The 27,079-nt window shown below is 40.9% G+C and overlaps 4 protein-coding genes across 6 annotated transcripts in view; 2 read left to right on the top strand and 2 right to left on the bottom strand.

The window, feature by feature from the left end:
• Nucleotides 1-1,034, bottom strand: part of stx1a (syntaxin 1A (brain)) — a 184,403-nt gene extending 183,369 nt beyond the window's left edge. The window contains exon 1 of one of the 2 annotated variants that reach the window (XM_017691820.2): nucleotides 837-1,034. In XM_017691820.2, the coding sequence (XP_017547309.1) occupies nucleotides 837-866 (30 nt within the window). In that variant the 5' untranslated portion in view covers nucleotides 867-1,034. The remainder of the gene's footprint in view (nucleotides 1-836) is intronic. The other variant, XM_017691819.2, reaches the window with a different exon arrangement.
• A 2,593-nt stretch (nucleotides 1,035-3,627) lies between these two features.
• Nucleotides 3,628-12,544, bottom strand: bud23 (BUD23 rRNA methyltransferase and ribosome maturation factor). The gene is made up of 12 exons (XM_017691817.2): nucleotides 12,340-12,544; nucleotides 11,898-11,935; nucleotides 11,691-11,786; nucleotides 10,503-10,585; nucleotides 10,220-10,316; nucleotides 9,785-9,881; nucleotides 9,635-9,685; nucleotides 8,545-8,630; nucleotides 8,385-8,430; nucleotides 8,227-8,288; nucleotides 5,920-6,009; nucleotides 3,628-4,423 (listed from the first exon to the last, which is right to left on the bottom strand). Exons 1-12 carry the CDS (start codon nucleotides 12,385-12,387, stop codon nucleotides 4,369-4,371), a joined length of 849 nt encoding a protein of 282 aa, XP_017547306.1. The 5' UTR covers nucleotides 12,388-12,544; the 3' UTR covers nucleotides 3,628-4,368.
• Nucleotides 12,545-13,177: 633 nt separating this feature from the next.
• dnajc30b (DnaJ (Hsp40) homolog, subfamily C, member 30b) lies at nucleotides 13,178-18,659 on the top strand. The gene is made up of 2 exons (XM_017691816.2): nucleotides 13,178-13,815; nucleotides 14,967-18,659. The coding sequence occupies exons 1-2, from the start codon at nucleotides 13,228-13,230 to the stop codon at nucleotides 15,480-15,482; spliced, it is 1,104 nt and encodes a 367-aa protein (XP_017547305.1). The 5' UTR covers nucleotides 13,178-13,227; the 3' UTR covers nucleotides 15,483-18,659.
• A 1,434-nt stretch (nucleotides 18,660-20,093) lies between these two features.
• On the top strand, nucleotides 20,094-26,294 carry LOC108424015. Of its 2 annotated transcripts, none has more exons than XM_037547732.1 (5): nucleotides 20,094-21,111; nucleotides 21,900-22,295; nucleotides 23,654-24,886; nucleotides 25,069-25,141; nucleotides 25,483-26,294. In XM_037547732.1, exons 1-5 carry the CDS (start codon nucleotides 20,992-20,994, stop codon nucleotides 25,599-25,601), a joined length of 1,941 nt encoding a protein of 646 aa, XP_037403629.1. In that variant the 5' UTR covers nucleotides 20,094-20,991; the 3' UTR covers nucleotides 25,602-26,294. The 2 variants fall into 2 exon arrangements, with proteins under 2 accessions (XP_037403629.1, XP_017547244.2); XM_017691755.2 differs by lacking the exon at nucleotides 20,094-21,111 and adding an exon at nucleotides 21,529-21,580.
• The last annotated feature ends 785 nt before the right edge of the window (nucleotides 26,295-27,079 follow it).

The following is a 27,079-nucleotide window of genomic DNA, read 5'->3' as shown; positions in this document are numbered from 1 at the left end:
CTTTGTCTCTCTCTTTACAACACATCTCTCTCTCTCTGTCTCTCTCTTTACAACACATCTCTCTCTCTGTCTCTCTTTACAACACATCTCTCTCTCTCTCTCTGTCTCTCTTTACAACACATCTCTCTCTCTGTCTCTCTTTACAACACATCTCTCTCTCTCTGTCTCTCTCTTTACAACACATCTCTCTCTGTCTCTCTCTTTACAACACAGCTCTCTCTCTGTCTCTTTACAACACATCTCTCTCTCTATCTCTCTTTACAACATCTCTCTCTCTCTCTCTCTCCACAACACATCTATCCCTGAAACATTCTCTCTCTTTACAACACACTCTCTCTCCCTCCCACCCATCTCTCTCTCTCTCTCTCTATAACCCATCCCTCTCTTTCCTCTCCCTCCCTCTCTCTCTCCTCTTCAACAGATGTCAGAAGGCTAATCGATCCTGGCTGAGCAAAAAAAAAGGGGGGAAAGTGAGAGAGGAGAGCAGCAGTTCAGTCCAAACGCGTGCATTCATGTCCTCGCGTGAACTCGGCGCGCTTCACGCGCGGAGAGAAACAGGTTGCAGCACGAGGCTGAAGTTGGAATTGTTCGCTCCACCTTAAATACTGCAGCAGGTACACTCTGGCGCCAGAATCCAACTGCAGCGCCATTTAAGGTGGACCGGACAGTTGGAATAAGAAGCCGCTCACGTCAGCCTCGCGCCTCCAGCAGCATCAACAGTTGTTTTCTGGTGGCCTCTGATCGCTTCAGCAGCCGCGCAGCTCGAGAAAAATAAACAAACAAACAAACAAACAAACAGTCGAAGTAGCTTTGATGAAGCAGAGCGGGTTACTTACATGCCTCAGCTCTTGTGTGCGGTCCTTCATGTTTCAAACTACAAAGCCCCCTGATCGCAAACCCCCCCAAAAAACTACAAGCTCCTGCGAGTCAGTCCAGTCAGAGAAGCCCAGAGAGGCGCGAGCGCGCATCCCTCACTAGAAGAGCTTTTTTCTCTCCGACTCCCCCTCCCTCCTTTCCTCCAGCTCGAGTTTGTGTGAAGGGGTGGGGAGGGGGGGGCTCCGTCCACACACAATGGATCTATGACGCGTTTGATAGTGATAAGGAGTTTGATTCAGTTCACAGAACCGATTCTTTCGAAAGGCGACTTGGTGAATCGACTCGTCTGATTCAATGCTAGCTTTAATTGTTCGCGTCCCCCTGATGGTTCTGCTTTCTAAAGGGAACTGGCTTAATGGCTACCACCGGAGACCACTAGTTTCCCGTAAGGCACCCATTAGGAAACCTTCAAATGCATCTTGAATCAGAGCATCCCTATCCCTAACCATTAGAGTCCTTTACACTGAGACATTAACCCATCAGGACAACACAGAATATCAGTGACTACTGGACACCACCAGGAACCAACAGACCCTTTTGATGGTTTCTATGATTTTTATTTATTTTTAAATAAAGCAAATTAAACGATGATTCATGTGTTTGATCCGCATCCTGTCGATATGCAACGACGTGCAGTTCAGAGAAACTTCAAAGATGTGTTTATTGGTGGCGGTTAAAAATGATTTTAAATCTGGTTTTATTTGGTAAATCATTTAAACACAGCAACATGGTAAATAAAGCACGTCTCAGGGTTTTCTAGTTGAATTTGCTGTACTTATTTTAAGTCAAGGGCTTTTAGTTGTTCCTAGGGGTCAGGGGTCGGCAACATGCAGCTCTTTTGCTGCCCGGTTGCGGCTCCAGCAGAATTAGATATCAGGTAAAAATAAAATAATCCTCCTTTACAGTAAAATAAAGCTCTGCTGATCGTTCAACACAGTTTAACAGTAAATGATCTTAAACGCTGGAGTTAATGTAGAACTGCTGATTCACCCCGAAGATCAGGGCAGACTGCTGGTCACCATAACAACACAGACAACGGTCTATGCTAGCTCATAGCTAACGAATAATGATAATTTGGAGACGAATGGACTGATTTGTGTTTATTATCACTCCAGCTGGTTTCCTGATGCGTTTAATCTGCATTGAGAACCACTAAAAAGTCACGAGGCTGAAGTCAGTTTCACCTTCGCCAGCTTCTCGTTTGAATTCTCTCAGTCCACCTTAAATGGTGCCACAGTAACGTTCTGGCGTCTCAGGCACCATTTAAGGCGGAACGGGACACTTAGAACAAGAAGCTGGTGAAGGTGAGTCTGATGTTGACCTCATAAAAAGTTGAGAGAAAAACGTTGAGAGACATTTTACAAGAAACGGCTCGACTTTTGAGGAAGAGTTTCCTGTCGGAAAAGCGGCTATAGCTAAGCTAATGCTTAAAGCAGAGACAAGTTAGTATGGATTTTCATTTATATTGTATTTGTAGCCTATTCTAGCACTTTGGTAGATGGTAAAATGGACATTAAATGTTGAGGCTCCCAAGGTGGTTTGATTTTTGTTGAAAGGACAAAATGGGTTTTGGTTTTTAGCATTTAGGTTGCCGAGCTCTGCTCTAGGACAAAGCGGGTTGGGCTTGTTCAGTATTATATGCGGCTAAGCTACTAAAACTCTGTTCGTAGACATTAGACTTCTTGTTTAATTTGCTTTGCTATACTTTTACTATCAAAAATGCATACTTATTCTTTTCAATCTCTCCTTTTATTGTATAATGCTCAGCTATTTTGTGATGAGGGTCACTCTCAAAGTGCTCTGAGTTTAAACAAAGGCTTAGTGACAATAATATCGCAGGAAAAATCTATATTAATATAAACTAACACACATGGCTGATATTGTACGAGTTGGGGGAGTCTCATATTATAGGTAAAATATATAATGCTATAATATGGTATTTCGTGTTTTGGCTTTATGAAGTGAAATTGTGAGGCATGAATCGAATCTTTTTGTGTGAGCTCAATTCCTGTGTTCGATACAAACAGACTCGGTGAATCGGTTCCGCACGACTTACAGAAAATAACGGTTCAAATGAAAGATTCATTCACGAGTCATGCATCGTTATCGTTCAGCGGCTCAGAGTTGGGCACGATGAACCGAGCGGACAAACTCGTGAAGCAGAGGCTGGCGCAGGATAAAACAGTTTGTAAAGGTTAAAGAAAATTGCAAATGACCGAGCAACACCGAGAATATTAGCCGGCACAGCGGAGCGATAACGCCCAGTCCGAGCTCATGATTCTCGTCCTGCTTGTAGTGCGGCGCCCTCTGGTGGACATCGGAAGGAAGAAACGTGAACTCTCTTCTGCTCCATTTGACTCATTCACATCTCCTTTGCTAATTCTTCTGCTTTTGCTTGATTTCATTCAGTTCTGTTGGTGACTGGACTTGGACTGCTTTGCTGTTGCTCACAACCCCCACTTTAGAGTTTAGCCATTTTATTTTAGATCCTAAAATAGGACAGCACATAAACTTTAGTTACGATGTTCATAAACGCCACATTTACTGAGCAGTTTTATAAAAATGAGTTTTTTTTTGACCTGGTATGTTTTTAGTTAGTCCAGCTGTGGTTTAAGTTACACTTGAACCTTTATTTAAACTATAAATTTACAAATTTCACATACTAGTCCTTGAGTCATTAATAGGGCTGGTGTCAATACCTTTATAATATTGACAATTATTTCAATAATAAAGTGTGTCAGGAAAAAAAAATCCATGAGAAATTAAAATTTTAATACCTTGACATTTATCAGCCTCTGTGAGCCAATAAGCAGGCTTGTTTCAAAACCTGGCCTGCTGATTGGCTGTCTAAATTACATTCCACACACATTCTATTCACATCAGCACTCCAGCATTGATCTCAAACCCACTGTGGTCAGTAAAAAAAAAAAAACCCATTCATATGCTATGATTTAAACCATGCCTTCTTTCAGATCATAATCTAAAAGATATGGGGGGAAAAATTCAAGAATCAACATTGACATCAAGGTCTCTCTATTGGTATCAATACCCAGCCTTAATTATTTATAACAGCATTAATTGCATTTTTGGGGGTGGAGCATGAACAGTTTAGCTTAACAAAACTTTGGGACAGCAATTCAGAAACAATCAGATGAGCTGAGATTTTAATATTTGCAGCCAAATACATAGAACAACGGTGTCCATAGCTTTTTACTGTACTATTAATATCAAATCTTCAGAAAACTATTTCCATCCAACACTGCAGTAAGAAGACTCGATGCTTCTTAAAAGGGAAACACAGCATTAGCTTCAGAAGTCAGTAATATCCGGCATTCTCTCATTTCGGATTTCGTCACATCGTGGGCTTTCAGCTGAGCAAAATAAGTCCGCAGGGTTCAAGTCTGCAGGGCCAGGCTGTTTGTGCAGTCCGTTTAGAAAGTCCACCTGACCAGGCCAAGAGCCAGCCCTGCGGTAGGTCTTGAGTTGGGGGCTTCAGAAGCGAGGCCTCCTCTGACGTCCTGTGTATTTTGTATCCGCCCTTACCTCCCTAAAACCAAACAAACAGCAATAAGCATTGTCCACATACCACAGTGTACTAACTACTACCCCAAACTACCCAAAGCTACACAAAGTGCATCGTTATATGGACGATTCTACTGAACAGGTTCAAAGTCAGAGTTGACACATTTTGGACTTTGAAGACTTGAACTTGAGCCTAATTTGTATTTGTTTTAACCTTTTATTGACCTGGGTATATTTTGGTTTGTCCATCTGAATTTACGTGACCAAATCATAAGGAAAATTATTCAGTAACTGCATGAAATAAGTGTACATTTATTTATTTTTTGTAACCTTAATTAATAATGTTTTATGATCTACGCATATTTCTACATACTTACAATTTACTGCTGAAAGCCAAAAATCTCTAACGCTCTGTGTTATTTTATAAAAGTAAATTTTTTACGTAGCAGATCACTGAAGAGACGCCATCTGTTTATAGTTTACAGCCCAGATTTGGGGAAAAAATGGCTCGAATTTCAGCAGAAAAAAAAATTGTGAGTTCAGCTTCTTTTATTATAAGGGTTTAAAATGACATCATCTATTTGACTGGAAAGAAGAGTTACAGCCTCATACAAACACCCACCTTCTGAATGTAGCTCATGAAATATGAAAGTTATGAAGAATATGATGGAGCGCGTTTTGGACGCACTGGTGGTTCAGAGGAGTTGTTAAGTGCCCCTGTACCTTCTTTCTGTTTCATGACATCTCAAACATGTTCAGTGCAGATGTACATCTTTTTTTCCCTGGTTTATTTTTGATTAAGAAATATTTTAAATGCATTTCTACATCCTTCTAAATTTTCCTTTACGCTACTCAACTTTCCAGTCTTGTACAAGGAGCCTGAAAAATCGGACGGGTAAAACAGTAAATAAGGCTGCGTTCACATTACCAGGCTGAAGTGGCACAAAACCGATTTTTTTGCCCTAATGTGACTCAGATCTGATGTTTTCCGGGCTGTCGGGCTGTGTGGACACAAATCTGATCTTTTCAAATCTGACCCGAGTCACCTTCATATGTGGCCCTAGATCAGATACGTATCTGACACTGCAGTGATTCATTCACGTGACATTACTGAGTAGGATGAGCGCATGCGGGTCATTCCAGGACGCCAGTTCGTTCACATTCATGACAGATTTGAGAGACACGTACTTAAATGAACCAAGTAATCCATCCTGTCAGAACGGATTTGAGTGAAAAATCGTATTTGAGCAACGAGGCTTCCAAAGTGAACGTGGCTTAAGGGAGGCGGGACTTATCAGAAGTTTGTGCACAGTCAGCTAAAACGCCCAGAACGTCTAACACTGGACAGCACACAATAAAAATGCTCTGTGATTGGTTAGAGGGCTGATTTGCATACAGCAGCCTTCTGTGATATTCAGCAATAGAAAGGCCCCCTAAATAAATAAATAAAACAAACAACCAATCACATTAACTGGAGTATTTTAGACCACAAAGCGCTCAGAAAAACACTGAGATACGTACTTGCCCTGCCTTCGCTGCCTCTCCTTCTTCTCCAGGATCCAGTCTTTGCTCTTCTTCACCGACTTGCCTTTCATATTTTTGAAGCGAGATCTTTGGTTTGGTGAAGAGAGAGAAACATACAACATTTATTCCATTTGTATCTCTTCCAGAACAAGAAGCAGCTTTAAGCGTATATTTCATCCCACCAGACATTAAAAAAATCCCATATCCTACATATGTCTTGTATTTTATTTTTAGCTTGTAGTCTGTAGCTTTAGCTTGATGTTTCTGTGGTTTTACGTACCAAAAATAGCCACAATTATTTTTCATGACCATTTTAACCACGTTTTACATAACTTGTTAACGTCCTTTTAAGAATGCTGGGTGTAAATGGGCTCTGTTCTGATACGATGGCCTACATCGTAACCCATTCAAAAAGAAGTCCAGCCTGAAACACTCCTTATAACTTCAGTGTCAATGGGTAGGGCTAAATATCATGAAATCACCCAAAAAAAACCTGCCTTTTGCCTTGCAAAAGTACAGCGTTCAAGTTTAAATTATTTTTTTGTTGTTGTTTAAAATATTGTTAGATCAATAATCTATTTTGGCTTTGACAATTAAGTGATGGAGCGATTAAGTATTGCAAAAGAATTTTCACTGAATACTTTTGTACTTTTGTGCCTGGGTTCGATTCCCCGGCCGGGCGACCAGGGTCCTCTCTGTGTGGAGTTTGCATGTTCTCCCCGTGTCTGCGTGGGTTTCCTCCGGGTTCTCCAGTTTCCTCCCACAGTCCATAGACATGCAGTCAGGCCAATTGGACATGCTACATTGCCCCTAGGTGTGAGTGACTGTCTGAGTCTGTCTGTCTGCCCTGTGATGGACTGGCGACCTGTCCAGGGTATATCCTGCCTTCTGCCCAAAGACTGCTGGGATAGGCTCCAGCACCCCCCCCGCGACCCTGACGGAGAAGCGGCTTAGAAAACGGACGGACGGACGGACGGCACTGTATTTTTCAATATATAGTCACTTGCAAAAGTTGGAACACCAATGATCAAATGACACATTTTGTTGATTTTCGAAGTGAAAATAAGGGAACATCCTCTACAGAGACTCACTTCAATATGACAATGTTTTTTCCAATAGATATAAAATGTGCCATAACTTTTGCACAGGCAACATTCTATATTTTATTTTTTCTTTATTTTTTTAATGTGCAGTTGCTGGTGGAGGATGAGTCACTTATTTTCACTTAGAAATCTGACCATATATGAATCTATGTGAATGTAAGAGGGAGGAAAAACTGCCAGGACGAAGCTGCAGCCGGACAGAACTACTGCCCTCTGTTTCTCTCGGTCTGCGTCCATTCAGGACAGGGAACTCCTTAAACCCTGCACTGATTCACGGAAAAGACCTGTGACTGGAGAGGACATGGTGTAACATGCATGTCATGTTTATTAAATGATGAAGTAATTGAACCTGATCAACTGCAATATGCAATTTAACTTGATGCATCGTGATATTGCGATTAATCTAATTATACAGCCACATGGGTATAGTACTGTGTATACTACTGATAAAGTACTGTGCAAAAGTCCACCGATTCACCCTGTTTTACATTATATAGATTATAACCACAGAATCATTTGTTCAGTATTTACTGTGTCCACTATTTACCTTTATTATAGCTTCCATTCTTTTTAGGAGACTCACTTTCAGTTTCTCAAAGAAACCTGCAGGGATATTTTTTCCACACCTTCAAAGTTCAGTCGTAGAAGTTGGTTACATTTTCTACTTCTTGCAATCCAAATAATTCCAATTACAAATTTAGACTTATCAGTCCATTAAACCACACTCCACATCTCAGAAGTCCAGTTTCTGGTATAAGTGTTCTTTTTTTTAATCTATCTCCTTTTCTCAGTGAGGTTCTTCTTGAATAGCTACACGTCCTTTCAGACCCAGAGTGCTGAGTCATCTCACAGTGGAAGGATGGACAGAAACACCTGTGGGTGTTTTCAGATCTGAAGCAGCTTGATTTTCTCCTCTCTCTCAAAGATGAAAGCTTTAAGTGCTGTTTATCTTATGGGGGCAGTTTTGGTGTCTACCAGGTTTTCAAGGTAGTTGTTAGGAGACTCATTTTCTCAATCGTTTTTTATCTTAATTGCTTTCAAAAACATTTCTGAACTCCAGTTTGGAAACTGATAGTGATGGAAACATGAACTACGTGTTATAATACACTGCATAGTTTCATGCGCATGTGTTAACATCTATATTACAACTTCAGTCAAGTCAGTTTGAACACAATCCTGCTTCTCAACTACAGCTCCTTACCTCTGTCCTGTGAACTGAACTTGATTTGGAACATTTCTGTCAACAGTCTCTGACCCCAAACCCTTAAATAAAGCAAAAGAACCATAGATGTCACAAGGTTTACAGCTGCGTTTCAGGAAAACCTTTCCATCACATACGTTTATTTCCACAGGTCCTACCTTAGGCAAGACGCCAGACACGCCAGCGAACAGGCACAGGAAGAATCTTCGAGAAGAAAAGATGTGGTGATTAGCTTATTCCAAGTTCACTACATGAGCAGCAAGTTTACTGTTTGGCTCTTGTTTATGAATTAGCGGACGTATTATACTGGACACTCACTTTTTGGCTTTGCTGCTGTTGGGATAGTCCACCACCATGCCTCCTGTGAAGCCTGCCCTCATAGCCTGGGCAGTGATCAACTCCAGCTAAAGGAAGAAGCCAAAGTTAACCCTGGGTACTGAATATGGGCAGCGAAGCACTTTAGTATCCAGAGGACTAGAAAGCGATTGCTTGGAAATTAGTAGTATAAATGCATAGACTTCAGGAAATTTAATTACTAGAAAAACAACAACAACAACAACAACAACAACAACAACAACAACAACAACAACAACAACAACAACAACAACAACAACAACAACAACAACAACAACAACAACAACAACAACAACAACAACAACAACAACAACAACAACAACAACAACAACAACAACAACAACAACAACAACAACAAGTATGGATTAATTGTTGGGCAAAACAAGTTTTTCTTTCAATTACAAAATAAAACAGACGTTTCACATCAAGTTTGGAAGAAGTTTGACTTTTCATGTTGCAGTGAATGACACATAATTCAACACATTTCATATTTTGCTGTAAGAATTATGCCAGGAGTGTACTTCAAATTGACCATTGTTGATTAGAGCCCATCAGAACAAACAGCGCATTGATTAGGACCAATCACAGTCAGGAGGAGGTCTCAAAAGAAACAATGAGGTGATTAGGACAAATCACAATCAGGGCAAGGTCTCAGAACAAACAGTACATTGATTACAACTAATCAGAGTCAGTGGGAGGGCTCAGAACAATCAATAAATTGATTAGGACCAATCACAGTTGGGGGGAGATCTCAAAACAAACATTGATTAGGACCAATCACAATCAGGGGGAGGGTTCAGAACAAACAAACAATGCAGCTATTAGGACCAATCACAGTTAAGAAAAGGTCTCGGAACAAACAAAGCAGTGATTAGGACCAATCACAGTCAGGAAGAGGGCTCAGAATGAGCATTGCACCATGATATTTTGGAACAGATGATTGTGTTTCAGAGGAAAAACTTCTTTTGAAGTACACTGCTGGCTTTAGGGTCCCACCTGGGACAGAGCCCATCACTCAGTGACTGAGCCAATCACGTTACATCAGTCAGCTCACCTGTTCTGAATTTTCAGGATAAATCTGGAAGACTGCACGAGCCCCTCTTGCCTGAAAATACATTGATGAAATAAATCACTGGACCATTATAGACCCACTAAATCCTAAAATATAAACATTTTAATGTGAACTGTGCAGGCTGTCAGTCACCAGGGAGGAGTAGAGTGAGCTAAAGAAGGTGTAGAGCCTCTTGGGAGGACTGTGGGATCTCTTATCTGCGTTACACAGCCACTGGAGCGCAGAGATACTGAGGACAGCAAGAAGAGTGAATTTTAATATATATTTTTTCAGAACTCACAAATCAGTTGAATGTCCACTTAGGCTATCACTGTCAATTATACTAGCAATTCTGTAATCTACTAATTTTTTATTAATCAAGCAATGAGTCTTTTAAAAAGGCTTTTAAAATATGCATTATCATTATCAGCAAATGAGCGACTGCAGATTTACTGAGAAATTCTGCAGATTCACTGAGTAATTGTTATCAATATTTCAGCCAATCAAATATTTTTAGTTGCGTTTAATCCTACCAATCCAAATGTATTGCACACAATGTAAAATGACATGCTCTAAATCTCTTTTCACCTGATACATCCGTCAAATGTTCCAGGCCTGAACGGCATGCCTTGACCCATGTCTCCTAAAACAAGATCTCCATCCACCTCCCTGTCTAAAGCAACGTCTTTGAGGAAAAGAGCAAACAAAATGATTCAATGTTGTAAATATGGATTCCTATTTCTATATTGAATATATTTGTTCTGAACATATGAGAGTTCATCTGTTTACAGTTCTATACAGAATTGGCTTGAACTGCCAGTTCATAAAGAGGGCCACAAAACTTGGTCAAGGTGAATATGAACTCGCTTACCCAACATAGCAGTGCTGATGTCCACACCCACCCAGTAATAGCCTTCTTCTGATAAATAATCTCCACTGAGTCCAGAGCCACAGCTGAAAGGACACAATGTCAAACAACAAATATGGGTGTCAATAAACACAGAACTGTACCGCCAACTCATTCACATCACAAATGATCAAACCAATTCACGGATTAATATCATGAGTTCACTCAAGTCTTTTTTTGAAAGCGGTAATGTTCAGTGTCTGAAGTTCCCTTCTTCGGTTTTGTACTGGAGTTATGAGCCTAAAAGTCTAGCAATGTAACCCTCATATTCCTCCCGCTACCCTAAGGTCTCGTTTTATATTCCAAACGTGGTCAGAATTAATTTCTACTGCACAAAATGTTCTAGCTATTCATAATATAATACCTCATAACTAACCAGGCTGTTTTGGTTACTGTGCCTTAAAACTGAAATGAGTAAATATTATGATTGTATCTTGATGCAGGACAGAGAAAGCCAATTTTCTTTTTTTTCTAATAATATAGGTGTAAGGTCAAAGGTATAGATTTGCATTTGTAATCACTCCAGCTGGTTTCCTGATATGTTTAATCTGCATCAAGAAACTGTTAAGCACTAAAACGTTACGAGGCTGAAGTTGCTTCTCATTCACCAGCTTTTTTCCCGTTCCACCTTAAAAGGTGCAGCAGTTACATTTGTGTGACTCAGGCAACATTTAAGGTGGAACAGGAAAATTCGAACAAGAAGCTGAATGAGAAGCACTTCAGCCTCGTAGAAGTTGAACGTTGGGAGACATTTTACAAGAAACTGTTCCATTTCTGAGGATAAGTTTCCTGCTAGAGATGTGAGAGAAGTGACAATAGCTGAGCTAAAGCTTAAAGCAGAGCGATGTCTGCGTTTTCATTTATATTTTTAGCCTATACTAGTGCATTAGCACACACAGAGACATATTTACAGGCAAGATGGGAAAATGGACAGAAAATATTGTGGATCCCAAGGTGGTTTGATTTTTGTCGAAAGGACAAAATGGTTCTTCTTACCATTTGGGTTGTTGACCCCTGGTATAGGTGCATAACATTGTGTTTTATTCATTCGTTTACATTTGTAAAATTAGTGTGTGAATTCAGTCTTTGACTGCGAAGCACTAATAATAATACTGCATACTAACTACAACTACACATGCAATAAACACATACCCTACATCCAGCAAATAACACGGCTGATCTTCTGGTAAGCTCAGGAGCTCCACTGCTCTCGCTGACATTTGAGTCTGGATCTCAATCATTCGAGAGCTTTACAGCACACAAGAGGAAAACAGTGAGTTAAGCAGTCCAGTGTGGGTAAAACCAGCGCAATCATTAGTTCCGAGCTTCAGTACTGATGACATCTTTTATGATACTTACTTCTGAGAGTACTTCTTGGCCTCTTCTTCATTGTAGAACTGCAAAGGCAACAATAAAATTAGTAGCAGGCTCAGTGTAAGTTAGATCACCTGGGCTGATATCTTCTTTGTTGAAGTAAGAACAACATCCTAACGCCAGGGACTTTCTCACGTAATTATGCCTATATTAGATTTATATGTACACCAATGTATACCAAATATACCTGTACTATAGTGGTCATGTGGGGGTCCTGACCACTGAAGACCAGGGTAACAAAGTATCAGAGAAACAGATGGACTACAGTCTGTAACTGTAGAACTACAAAGTGCTCCTATATGGCCAGTGGAGCTGATATAACAGACTATGGGTGTAAATATACAGGAGCAGTTTTGATGTTACGGCTGGTCTGTTATAGATCTTTGTGGCTGGTTAGCCTCTTAGCCACAGAGCTAACGGTACTCACCACCTCCGGCGGTGCCATGTGCTCCGGTCTGCGACAACTGGAAGACATGATGGTTCTGTCTACGACTTACAGTGTCAGACTAATAAAGATGAAGAAAAACGAAGTCTATTAATGTAAAACAAGCTACGAAGAACAACAACAACAACACTGTTCACAGAAGAGCCACATGGACGACCAGCACGACGTCACCTTCAGGGGACGACGAAGCTCTTCTTAAAGAGGCAGGAGCGACGCTCACGCCTCTTTCTCAGCTACATTCACAACCACGTTATTGTTTTATGTTTTTCTTTTGTTTCTATTTATATTATTTATTTTAAGACAAACTAAGTCCTAAACGAATGAATAAATAAATAGATAAATAAGCAAGCTAATTAATTAATAAACCAATAACAAAAAATTTACCAATGACTAATAAGTCAGGCTATTATTATTATTATTAGTTCGTTTTCAGGACATTCAACAGAATTATAAACATTATTTTTATTCTGTTTAGGGTATGGGTTTTTGTTGAATATTGTCATTAGCAGTAAATAGTGTTGTATTTGTAGTGGAAGTAGTTGGTTTTGTTTGTTTTTTTAGGTTCTACAGAATTACGAAGTTTATTTTTTATAATTATTATGAGTGTATATTCTTCTTTTTCTTGATGATAATAATAATAATAATAACAATAATAATAATAATAATTAGTAGTAATGGTAGTAGTAGTTGCTTGTTTTGTTCGGTTTTTGCTTAGTTCTACATAACTATGAACATTAATAAGTGTACAGTATTATAATAATTGCGTTTAGATTATTATTATTATTATGCTTTTAGTTTAATGCTCTGTTTCCTGTCTGCTTCGCTCTGATTGGTCCGCGCTCCCAGGGGCGGAAGTTGTCCTCTGCTGTAATGGCGGAGGTCAGTCGTAAGCTGGGAGCCGGACTCCACAAACTCTCCTCTCTGAAAACTTATCATGCCGTTTCCGTGAGTGACAGCCAGCCTGCCGCCCCCTCCGGGCCCTGCTTTAGCGGGAGAGCAGCGCTGAGGAGTAGCGGCGGCGGCGGCGGCGAGAACCGAAGCGCAGCGCGGTCAAGGCTGGAGGCGTTAACCGAGAGACCCGGCTACGGTCCCGGTCCCGGTCCGCGATATAATCTGCCAAACTTTCCCTTACAGTCGGTTTGTAGGGCTGATTTGATGCTGTCGGACTCTGACCAAGCCTTTGTCCAATGTGTCGTTAGTCAGCTGCTCCCTGTGCGCTCTCTGGACTGCAGGATGGCATGTTGGGTAAACAAGAGCGCCCCGCTGACCCTGCGTTCTCCCAGAATGAGGACTGAGCTTTTCCACAGAAGTTACTGTGCGCTGCTGCTGCTGACCGACAGACGGCCGAGGTGCCGCCCCGGGGTCACCGTAACCCAGTCCTGCAGCTGGAGCAGCAGCAGCTACAGCCCGGACGTCCCGCTACACAGGAGCAAGACGGCATACTACGAGATCCTCCAGGTAGGAGTGGGCGATATGGCAAAAATATTATATCACAACACTTCAAACCATTTTCACGATACTGGATATGCATCATGATATTTAGATTGTCTGAGATTTAACGAGTTACAACTGACAAAACGAAACCTGTCATGTCACGTACAATACGATAACAATAATAATAGTAATTAACTTACAACAGCGATTTTTATTCACTGTTTTACAAACTGCACTGCACTCGGTCCAGTTAAACAGGCCTAATTATGCTCACGTTGGAAGAAAATGTAGTTGGCTGGTGTTCTTTAAGTACAGATGATGTTCCTGCTTTGCTCAGAAAAGTGTTTTGTAATATAATATACAACAGTTAGTTCTGGCCACTTGAGCTGATTGGTTGAGAAGGTTCTAACTGTGCTGTTATTTCACCATAACATCACAGGTTTTTCACAAACACTGTATCACTCCGCTCAGACGCCGTTGCTAAGCAACGACTTTGACAGCTGTAGGAGACGCTCGAGCTGTTTGAACGTGAAATCGGACACTTTTAAGATCACGTTTGACCGACAGCCGATTTGGTCAGACTCTGAAGATGAGACTGCATTAAATTCCCAAACTGTCGTCACCACTGAGCAGCTTTTTAGTCGGCAGCTGTGACAGAAGAACAGCTAAACAACCTGGAATCAGCCGGAAATGAACCCAACACCATTCGCCAAACGTGTCTGATCTTCAGAGTCCGACCAAATCAGACTGAGCCATAAAACTGACCCAATAAAAACTAAAAGCTGCTCAGTGGTGACGACAGTTTGGGAATTTAGCGTAAGGAGCTGGAGAACGAACTGCCGGCTGTGCAGCGAGTGGACGGAGCTCATTACTCTGACGCAGCAACGAGCTGCTTGTTAAGGAGCTATAATTTGGTGGAAGGAACTGAACATTAAAACGTACTAAACGGCGCGTTCACGGCCCACTTTATTCATTTCTTACTTTATTTAACTGTTGTATAAAAGCAATAGACACTCGAGGTCGTGATGTTATAGCGATAACACACAGCTGCAATGACCTACAGTGACCACAGCTGTGATGTTATTTCGCAATAACACACTCCCTCTCGTGTTTTATTGCTTAAATTTATCACAGCAACTATGAAATATCATCATATTAACCACCCCTACCTCCAGGTGTCTCCCAAGGCCACACAGGCCCAGATCAAGACGGCCTACTACAAGCAGTCCTTCCTCTACCACCCCGACAAGAATGCAGGCAGTGAGGAGGCCACGCAGCACTTCGCCCAGATCAGTGAAGCCTACAGCATCCTGGGCAGTGTGGGACTGAGGAAGAAGTACGACCGTGGCATCCTGAGTTCTGCGGACGTCCAGGGTGCGGGCAGACCCTCCGGGAAGGAGACTTCAGCCACTTCGCGCACATCAGGCCCACAGCATCAGGGGCAACAGCGCTCCCAGCAACGGTCCAACGTCACAGTGGGAGGGAAGCCGGTGTTTGACTTTGACGCCTTTTACCAGGCGCACTACGGCGAGCAGCTGCAGAGGGAGCAGGCCCTGCGCCAGTGGAGGAAGCAGTTCCAGCAGAAGCAGAAGCACGACTTCAGGAATTGGAAGCTCGGCAAGATGATGGAAATGGGAGTCGGGGTGCTGATGGCTTTGGGGATTGCCATTATTTTCAGCATGAGGTCTTGAAATGATGGTCACTACCCAAGAGAAAGTAGGCACTGAATATCAAATGGCTCTGTGCTGCATGTGTGCACCATGTAGGTCATGAAATAATTGCTTCTGCAGACAAACAGTGCTTTATATGTATAACAAAGAGCTGCTGACCTGTACTGGACACGTACCACACTATTTGGATACAGAAGCTGTGGATTCTTGATGCACTGCGTAGGGAGTAGGGAGCCATTTGGTATTCAGCAGTGGTCTTTATGACAGAAAAGCCTAATTGTGGTTCTGTAAGACCTCAGTTTTGGTCATTTTTCCCTATAAACTCACCTGTTTGAAATAACTGCCAGGTTTAGTTTGAGTTTAAGTAAGAAAATGACCTCTGTTCTGAGCTCCCAGGACCACAGTTGGGCTCCTATGGCCATACAGAAGGGGGGGAAAAGAATAATTGTGCTTAACAGGAATATGAGCTCAGCTCATTGGCCAAATATGGGTGTGAGATATTTAAGGGCAATTCCACCCATTTTTTAAAAATTCTACCTATTTGTATCGTTGAGATGTAAACAGAGTCATTCAGAGTGGTTTGGTGTGAAATGATTGACTGTAGAGACTCAGATTCCACAAATTACACATTTTACTCACTATCAACAACAATGAATTTTTTAATGTAAGGTAATACATTTGTATCGAAATAGGAATTGTAGGCCAATGCCAAGATCCAGTATTTTTCATACTCATATCTGCCGATGCCGATCCAAAAGCATTTCCAAAATGAAGAAATTGGAACTCGATCCACCTGGATTAGCATTCCAGAGAAATGTAATGTCACCTTAATGTCACCTAAACATTCTGCTCTTCTAGAGATCAATAAAAATGTCATCAAACATCAGTGTAAAATCATCTGTCCGATGATTTTATTGATGATATAATTGTGCATCCCTTAAAAAATGGGTACTGTTTTGCATTACGACATCCTGCATGTTCTCTTCCACCCTGAATGTATTAAAATAATGGTTAGACCAAAATCTTATCTCAGAATTTCCTGTGTTATATCTTTCTATGTGGGAGATTAGAAGCTTCTATTCACCAGCACTGTGAACAGTTCTGTAAGTTTCTCTAGAACAGAGCGTTTCTTATTAAACCACTCTTAATGACTTTGTTTACGCCTTAACGATTTCATTTTGCTGGTAATATTACTGAAGTTCTCCTTTAAACCTCCTTTAAGTGATTTCAAGTTCATGTATAGTGACTTCAATGTTCATTCTTTAAAGGAGCACTCCTTTAATGACAGTCAGTAATAAAATCAGTCACCACAGAAATGTGGAAACACACTTATAATAGAAGGTAATGGGCAGGTTGGAAAAATGTTGGCATTATTCTTTTACTCCTATGAGATCCATCATTGCACCTGCTGACCTATAACTCCTGTGTGTAATGCCTTGCAGGGTTTGTTTGAAGATTTATACCAATATTATATATAATTATACCAATACATATATAAATGCAATATTAAATAAATGTAAATCAATAAAATTCTCTTGTGCTTGTGCAACGATGGGCCTCATAAAACCTGATCTCTCTGGAGACTAATTTTATTTGACCTCTTGTTTAGGGATTGAGGTACTATTTAATGGCCCATGTTTGGCTGCTTTGAAAATCTTGTCTAAAGCTCTATTTTAAAAGTAGTCCTACTGTAAAACTGTAAAAAATCACCTTTCGGGGTTTTAGACCCACATTTTTGCACAGTTTGCACATTGACCTAATGACTTCTGTGTTCAGCTGTCGAAGGCATAATGTACTGTTGAGTAATAATGAGTACTCTTGTAGAATTTCCTGTGTCCAGGCCAGTCGTACACGACCATGTCCTGAATATTTTGGCATATGTTAAACACCACCTCATCTCATGACTTGAGGATCATGCAATAAATTTTTTTAAAAAGCTATATAAAAAGCTAACTGTGAGATCTGGTCTGGCACAGGAAAGTGCTGTGTGCCTTCTCAGGATTGTTAAAGGATTTTGTTTGTTTGTGCATATAAGAATCTAGATATATAAAGCCAAATACTATTATTCCCAGTTCAGTAGCAGAAATAAATTTTATGATCATGAACTGACAGCATGGAGAGGTGAACTATTCATTATGAAACCAGTGTTGTTCTTTACTCAGGTTGTTTTGTATGAAAGGGCAGGCCAGATTTCATTTTACGGAACCTGTAATTAACCATGTGTCCACTAGATGTTATGTGCAGAAGAAGCCAGTTCATTTGGGTGACTTTCTGTTCATGCATATGTGACACGGCATGTCTGGTAGTTACCGGAGGCCTTATCTTAGAATTCCAATAATTCCAGGATTACTGGAATTCTAAGCTATTCTAGAAGAATTCCAATCATTTTAAAAAGATGTCTGTGTGATTTCATCACTGAGATGAATGCAGAGTCATTCAGAGTGGTTTGGTGTGAAATGGTTCAGATGTCTTTACAGTGGTGCTGATAGGAACCAGGGGTCGCCATGACTACAACACAGATATAGCCATTTATTTACTGTCCAAAACCACCAGTGTAACTACATGTGTCTTCTGAGTTTTTAATAATAATGTCTTTATTTATGCAATGTTATGTAATAATAAAGGGTTTTGTTTAAGGTCACTAGTAGACGGACTGCGGTCCGAGTCCGGACCCAGACGCTGTCCTATGTGAACATGAACCTGTAACCGATAAACTATGGAGAATTATTTCATTTCAAGCAGGTGGTCCTGTTTTAATCGGCGTAGCTTTTCTAGCCTTTACGGAAGCTTTATCAGCCCAGGAGACTCACAGACCAATCACATGTGCTGTAAATATCACACATGACGCTACTCAGCCAGTCAGATCTGTGCATTATGGTGCACACTGACTTGAGTGAGTGACGCACACACGGGACGGACGAGGCGAGAGACAGCAGTCAGAGAAGAAAGTGAGTCAGAGGGAAGTTATTAAACATGGCGTGATCTAAAAAGAGAAAACTGAGAATAAATGTTGTTTAAATATGACTGAACTGTACTTGATTTGATTTGACATTCAGTTGTTGACTGTATAAGATGTTGATATGCCTACTAGGCTACTTCAGGAAACAGTATATGGCACAGTATAGTCATAATGCAGGTTAGACATTATGATGTTCCAGACCTTGGCTTGAGGAAATAAAGACTCCTGATTTAAGATAATGTCCTGTATATACCTCTTTTCCATGAATGCCAAAATCTTATTTCAAAGTTAGATTTAAACAATGGCTCGGGAATGTCTTCCGGTTGTCTCAGTCGCTAGAGAGTGATCCCGAGTGAGTCCAGAATGAATGGGTTGATATGGAGCATTTGAACAAAATCATAGTTTATAAATGCTTAAACATTTTTACTGTAAAAGAATGTAATTTTACTGTAAAAGTGCTTTTAAACTCGAGCACCTCATGTCGGTCCATGACGTCAGTGAGCGTGAACAGCCAATGAGCTGCTCTGCTCGCCCATCAATCATCACGCTCTGGCAGTAAAGCCTGCCTTCTGTTGCCCAAAACCCATTTGCTGTAGAAAAAAGGAAAAATATAAGTGACTTTTTTTTTTCTTTAATGAAATACATCGTTCAACTTTCTAAAATGAAAGAAACTTTCAGGGAAAGTGATTAGAAAGATTAGTTTTCACTTCTCATTTTTAGCCGTTGAGCTCCATTCACTCCGATTCATTGAGGACTCACTCGAGGGCGCCCTCTGCTGATTATCCGTCCTGTTTTTGATATAACGGGAGGAATAGGAAGCGGCCATAGGAAGCAGTTCGTTCTCCAGCTCCACACAGACCGACTGACAGTCTGGGAGTGTCGTCTCATCTTCAGAGTCCGACCACATCGGCTGTCGGTCAAATGTGGTCTTAAAAGTGTCCGTTTTCTGTTTTGTAGCGAAGTAGGAAGTAAAAACGTTCAAATGGGTTGAGTGTGTCCTATCAAAGTCGTTGCTGAGCAACGGCGTCTCAGCGCAATTAGAACACCTCTCAACCAATCAGCTTCCGTGGCCGGAACTAACTGTAGTACAATCAGTCACTAACCGCGGTTTAATGAAAGACGTCACAATCAGGACCATATAAAAGCAGCTGTCACTTCGGAATTCGACCATTAAGGTGTTTGACAACTGTAGAGAGCATCGCTTTAGGAGCAGTGAAGGAGAAACTGCTACAAACTGTACGTTCATTTTTCATTAAATGAAAATGCAGTAACCTCATTTTTGTTTAAGTGGAGGACAGTGAACATTTATTAGAGGCCAAAATCTGTTAGTTCTGCTAGAGAAGGATGTGGAAAATCAACTGGATAAACGGTAAATGATCAAACAACAGATAAACAAATGTTCGTCCAATCTGTATAAAAAACAGTTTAATGTCATTTAATCAATGTAGTGTAAATCAATTCCTGTTTGAATCGGCGGGTTTTCATTCAGGATGAGGCTCGTGTTTAATTGTCCGCTTGAGAGCCGTGTCGCACTGTCAGTAGTTCAGTTTTTAAAGTTTTAAAGAAGAAATGTTTGTCTTGGCCGTTTAGGGTCGAGTCGTAAAAGGACTTTTAAGTTGAAGAGCCTGAATACGGGTGGAGCAGAGGGCTGTGTTTTTAGCTGTTAGCGCAGGAAAGCCTGTTTCTGTTCTCCGTGTTCGGCGCTGTTTCCAGCAAATTAACAATAAAACTGCGTTATGGACCGAAAACTGGAGTCGACTAAGCTTCTCCAGAGAATCCTGAACATTGCAGTATTTTATTTAGTGAAAAAACAAAACGAATATCCCCAAATTAAAAAGCGAATACCTACCCAACGAACGAATATCAGAAGAGTCGAATATTCGAGTCCAGCCCGTTTGATAGGGTTCTTTTATAGCACCGTTTTAAAAAGGGTTCTATTTAGAACCAAGAAGGGTTTTTGTATTTACAGTAAAACTTGTAACAATAGAAGAACCATTTTTTATTCTTTTAGAACTGTTTACAGAAAGAATTTAATTTAAAGCATAAAGTGGTTCTATATAGAACTCGTGGTTCTAAACAGAACCACCACAATCCAGACTCCATACAAAACACTTTTTAATATCTCTGCACATTAATACAGAATTTAGCTGATCAGAATTCAGTCAGTATGGAATGCAGTTCAGCCAATCAGGTTTCAGAACAGGGACTATCAGTTTTATTAATGTTCTGATTGGTGGAGATCTTGATTTTAGGTTTGCTGTTAATTACCAGCTAATGACGGTGGCTTATGGTGAAAACTTGTTAGATTTATATCCTTAATAAGAATGTAAATTAGATATGTTTGTTATTATATGTTACGAGACGTTCAGTTCTGAGATTATTTGAATACCATAAATAAATAGACAGTAATTCTGTAATTAAATACATTCTAGAAGGAAAATACAGAAATAAACGCTTTATTTCTTTCTGCTTTTGTTAATTTATACTGCATCATTGTTTTTGTTTTTCTGCAACAGGCTGGAGACTCAACGTCAAAAAACGTCAAGGTTCACAGTGACTCTTTGACATTGGATGTTTCCAGTCATGACGAAGAAGAGAGCGAAAAGTAAATGTTGTCCATTTATCTGCTGCGCTGCAGTGGAGGATGACATTGAAGTGCCCCAAGAATCCCGTTTGCCTGCCTTTAGAAAGGTAAGTGAATCTAGAGCCTCATTGCCAAGCAGAATAAGTCAAATTGTCCACTTGCAATTTGCTGAAACACTAAAATAGTTAATGTGGAAAAAGAGCATAAATACGTAACTGAAATTCTGAAATCTTTTGCTCTAAACTATGGCCTGATAACAGTGTTTATTGTTATTATTTACATATTTACACCTTACCTACACACTATTTTGGACCTATTGGACTATTGGACCTATTTTGATCATAAAAGTCTCTGATAAAGTCTTAGAGCCGTTTCCTATAGAATTCATGGGGACTTCATTTACTTACTTACCGGTTTAGGAAAGTTATGCTGGGGTTAAACTACTAAGTTCTGTGACCGGAAGGTCTCTGGTTTGATCCCCAGAGCTAACAGTACATAACTACGTTGTCCTTGAGCAAGACGCCTAACCCCCGACTGCTCCCTGGGCACTGAGAATAGGGTTTCCCACCGCTCCGGGTAAGTGTGCTCACTGCCCCCTAGTGTGTGCTCACTAGTGTGTATGTAGTGTTTCACTTCACTGACTGGTTAAATGTGGAGGTGAAATTTCCCCATTATGGGACTAATAAGCGTGTCTTAATCTTAATCGCTTAAGTTGAGAAAACTACTGCTTATATAACATCTGTTATTTTTCCAGGTAGAACATTGCAAAGCATACACTGACCATCAACCAGTCCACTTATTTGAACTGTTATTTTGCCTGTAAAACTGTTGTCAGGTTATTCATCATTTTATGCCTTTGCTGTTTTCTTTATTCCCTCTTAAAACCTTAAAACAGAAGGCAGGGGCAGCATCCATGGCACAGCTGGCAAACAGGCTGGATTTGAACAATCCAGATGAGGAGACGATGGTGGATCCAGATTTGGATTCGGACACGGAGGTGACCGTCATCTTCCAAAGGCCGATAGAAAGCATCTCTGAAATGGATAAGCAGATTGTCCAGATGCAGAGTGCAGTGAAATGCTCGTTCATGGAGAGCAGCACTGACGGTCCAGCTGTTAGAACGTGCCTCAGGGAATTATTTGACATCACCAAAGGCACCTATTTCAGCAACATCCACGATGAGGTCATCAGATCCATGACATTCATGGTGCCTCAAGAGATGCAGGCCTCTGTGAACGTTCATACAACTTTCAGCCTCATCTCCAGTATTTATGAAGATGTGCTGAAAAAGGTAAGAAACTTGATTTAATTTAAATTTTCACTCCAAAGTTTATGGATTTGTACATTTATGAGAACGATGTAAGATGTGAAGCACACAACATAAAAGCTTAGAATTGACTGAAACATTGATTAAACCTTAGGCCAGTAACACACTCAACACAGGTATGTGAACATCCAGCCAGTGCACAACCCTTCTGTACAAGCTCACTGTGTGCTCTTATGTTACTGAGTGTACTGAAGGGGGCGATATAGGACAAATCAGAGCAGGATCTAGTGTTACTCCAAAATCCTCAACAGCTAAATGCAGACAGTAGAGCAGCGCCATCTGCTTTACCTGTTCTAGTGGAATAAGGCGATAATGTATCATAATATTTGTTCACATAAGCAAACCAATTTGTGTGAAACTCAACTGATCGTCTGCTGTGGCTGTTTAGTTTAGAAAGCATGCTGACGATACAAAGCCGCTTGTTGGGCGTGGGTTTTGTTATAGTGCCCTTTGCTGTAATGCTTGGAGTGCAGCTTGCACTTGCATTGCTTTATAAATTGTGTCGTGACACATTTCTGAGTGCAACAATGTGCAAAATTGTGTGATGTGTACCCCACTGGTAAAGAACTCTTTCCTCAGGAATAACCTGCAACTACTGTCACTTTAACTGTAGCACATGTTTACAATTGCACTATCGCACTTTACTACTCATTTCTGCTGCAGATAATCATGTTCCCGCCAAGGCACAGCACTATTTACCCATACCACTGTAATTTATACATTGCACTATTTCTTGATTAATATATATGGTTGTATATATACTCTTTATATTCTTAATGTTATATCTGGCATTCTTAGCGAGGAGCAAAGTAAGCTTTTCATTGTATATAAGGAAACCTGTTTCCTCTGTACATATGACAATAAACACTTTGAACTTGAAAACCCTGTCTGTATAGCTCAAATCGTCTGCGTCCTTGTCCTTGCGTGAAGTATGTCGCTGTGGTCGGATGAAAACCTCGTATCTACAAAATGGTAACTTTACACGAGAAGGAAAAAACATACTTTACTTTCAGTGTAAGTCAATGGAACCAGACGTCTTTACAAGTCCCTTTGGGCCATTTCATTTTGTCTATTCATCACAACATTTAGACAATGTAAAGGGCAACAGGCTTTTTCAAATTATATCAGAAACTGAAAAATGACAAAAATGGAGACATGAGGTTTTCTTCTGACTTCTGGCCTGTTGCCAAAATATGTCATGGTATAAAACCTCTGAAGCTTCTATATTATTACAAAACAAGATTGAGAACAAGTAATGCTATTGAATCTTGGATGCAGCTCATGACATTAAAAGTTCTTTTACTGTGTTCTTGTTTCACTAGATGAACTCTGCACTTCTGGAGACAGATGTTTTGACTGGGTCATGGATAGATTCTGTTGTCCCTCAAATCACTGATATGGCCAAAACCCTCCTGTCTTCCACTATGAAGAAGCTGCAGGACTTTTTGGAGATCTGTAAAGTGTGCGACTGGTTGAGAGCATCTCGAGGGTCTCCCGTCGACATACTCGACGAGCTGGATGCAGTGGTGCCCACTCTAACCAGGAAGGTGGTGGGAGCTGCTTTTCAGTCTCTGCTGGGCATCAGCTCTGAGGGGACATCAAAAGATGTGATGGACTGTGGGTCAGATACACCCCTAATCAACTTTCTTCAGGCTGTGGCTGACAAAATTGAGTCAGAGATTTCCTCTGAATCAGCCACACCAAAGCAGTCGAGCTGTCCATCTGATTCCAGTGTGGTTGATGAACTGCCTTCCTCTCAGGGTCGAAATGATTTTGATAGAAAAGAAAGATGTGAAGTGGCCACCTGTTCCGTTGTGACAGAGAAGCTCCTGAGCTCTCATCGCCCTCGCAGTGAGAGAGTTTTAGAGAGCATTATCTTCAACAAGTTAAATCAGAACAGTGACGCAGACTCCACAGAGAGAGACACAGAGAGGCTCTTCAGACTCTCCGTTAACGGTTTCCTGGTCGAGTCGTCCAAAATGGTCCACCACATCATTAAAAACGAGACCACAGAGATGGCCAGGACTTCTCCTGTGTTCGACTCCACGCTGGAAAGCAGCATGTTAGCTGCAGCCTCTGGAGTCGTGAGTGCTCTGGTATCTGACCTAAAGAGCACCTTCCAGGAGGACTTTAAGTTGGTGGATCCTTCACTTGATCCAACACTGTACACCACCCAAATCCAGATGGTGTCTAATAAAGTCCTGGAATCCATCCAATCTAAGCTGAAGGAAGTGCTCATCATATATATCTTCATGAGAGTAAATGGAGTCATGAAGACCACATATGATGCCCAGCTAAGATCCAGCCTCCTGACAGCCTCTAGGGAGACACTGAAGATCATTACTGAGGCCATCATGGCAATTCTCCGACGGTTCAATGTGGCAGACTCTATATTCCTGTACAGACGATTTCTGTGGAATCTGCAGGAATGTCTGATCCAACCTTCACCAGATCTGTCAGAATCCAGTGATGTGTCCAGTGAGGATAGCTTCGATGAAGAGCTGTACTGCCGGCCCCGGTTTCCTAAGATTAGACTTCCAAAGCTCAGATTTAAGGTATGACCTGTTTCTAATTTTGTTTAAATTCTATTTAATTCAGTGACGGATCTTCAACTGGCGCAATATTCTGTTTTGTCATCTTTCTGTTTTTTTTTTTTCATATCATCGTACCTTCATTACGTTCAACAACTGCAGATTTTACTGGATTACTTAAAGTCAATTTTTCTCCATTTTTACAGAAACGGAAAAACAGGATGGAAGCCACGACTGTTCTTGCTGAAGACCAGACCCAGAATCAACCTCTTCCAACTGGTAATTATTATAGCACTCGCCTCTCTAGATTCAGTTCAAGACAGGAGTACAGACTTTCAGCATTTTAAACATTGTTGGAAACATGTAGAGAAAAGAGGAGGATCTAAATGACAGTTAGTGAGGGCACATTAGAAGATGCCAAACAAAATCACACACATATATATATTGATATGTTGTTTGCCTGTTGCCCACCATCCCAGTAATGAGACCAACAATTTGATATTAGCAATAGTTGATTCTGTTTTGTGTTTTCATGTAAAACCGTTTTCAGATCTCTTCAGTTTTGTGACCTTTTTCTCTTGTAGTATTTTAAATTGCATCTTCTCTCTTCCTTCCTCTAGAAAAGCCATCGAACGGTCCCACTTCATCTGCGGCCGTCCCAAAGAGAAAGACCTTCTTCTCTAGAGTTTCTGACGCTTTCTGCAGGGTCTTTCGTAAAGGAGCCAAGACATCGGCTTAAACACATCAGCTGCCGATGTAGGACACTTCCACAAATTTTTTCAAAATTTCTGTATAATTAGTGTTTAAGGTGTAAACAGTGTCATTCAGAGTGGTTTGATGTGAAATGGTTCATTGTAGAGAAACTTTGTCAGAATTGTTCATAGTGGTGGTGATGGGAACCAAACGTCTAAAGAGTTCACTGTCTCTAAAAGCTCAATAAAACCCCAATTTTTTTCAGTTTTAAACTATTTTACCATCATTAACATTACATATAAAAACTTGTGTAGGTTTGCTTTTTGTTTTGGACACGAAATAAAATAGCTGTGTTTGCCCTGTAGATATTGCAACCCCTGTTTACCATCACCACTGTAAAGAAATCTGAGTCAGGAATTTTCTCTACAATTAACTGTTCCACTTCCAATCTCTCTGAATGCCTCAGTTTACATCTCAATTGAATTATGCAAATGTTGACAATTTGATGTTATTCCACCAGGATATGCAAAACTGAAAATAAAAAAGTAGAAAAAACAGTTTTATAGTGTGTCACAGATTTAATGACTATAAAATGATGCTGATAGGGTGGCACGATGGCGTGGTGGGTAGCGCTGTCGCCTCACAGCGAGGAGGGCCTGGGTTCAATTCCTCTCTGTGTGGAGTTCGCATGTTCTCCCCGTGTCGGCGTGGGTTTCCTCCGGGTTCTCCGGCTTCCTCCCACAGTCCAAAGACATGCAGTCAGGCCAACTGGACGTGCTAAATTGCCCCTGGGTGTGAGTGACTGTCTGTGTCTGTCTGTCTGCCCTGCGATGGACTGGCGACCTGTCCAGGGTGTATCCCGCCTTCTGCCCGAAGACTGCTGGGATAGCAGTAGCAGAGCAGCTGTGTGGATTGGATGCACGGTGGTGCTCATATAAGGGGCACTGTATTTACTCTATTTACCTCTTATTGTGACAAAAGAAAAGAGAATAATAAATGGAGATCTACATACCAACTTATCAGACATCTACTTGACAACTAAGGACAACTTTGCTAGTTACATGTAGTATCAAGCCAAATGCTGTATTAACCCTTCCTGCTCACTCCTTCTGTCTTCTTCACTCTTTCTTACTCTTGCGCTCCCCCAACCCAAGTCATGTTAATAAAGGACTGTGGAACCATAAAGGAGACTAAGCAACCCTGCACAAGTCATGAAATGAGAAGTCTCTGCTGTTTTTCCTTTGAGAAAAAGCCTTGAGATTCAACATGGTGTAGCGTTTTTCTTCTCATTTCTTCGTCACAGTAAAACAGAGCCTTGCTCTACTCTGGAATAACCCCACCCATCAACCCCACCTTCACCGCTGCCTCTGCCATTTCCAATGTAATTTACAACTCGTTGTTTGGATGTCTCTGATGGGTCTATATCGGACAGTTCAATTCCTGTGTGTTTGCTAAGTCAGCAAGATAGCGTCGTCAACAAACCTGTGAACGTGAACATGAACCCTGATCATTTGGAAACGGCTG

The sequence above is a fragment of the Pygocentrus nattereri genome, chromosome 19 (assembly GCF_015220715.1).
Source record: "Pygocentrus nattereri isolate fPygNat1 chromosome 19, fPygNat1.pri, whole genome shotgun sequence".
Classification (NCBI taxonomy): domain Eukaryota; kingdom Metazoa; phylum Chordata; class Actinopteri; order Characiformes; family Serrasalmidae; genus Pygocentrus; species Pygocentrus nattereri.
Note: the sequence above shows the minus strand (reverse complement) of the source record. Positions and strands in the feature narration are given on the sequence as shown.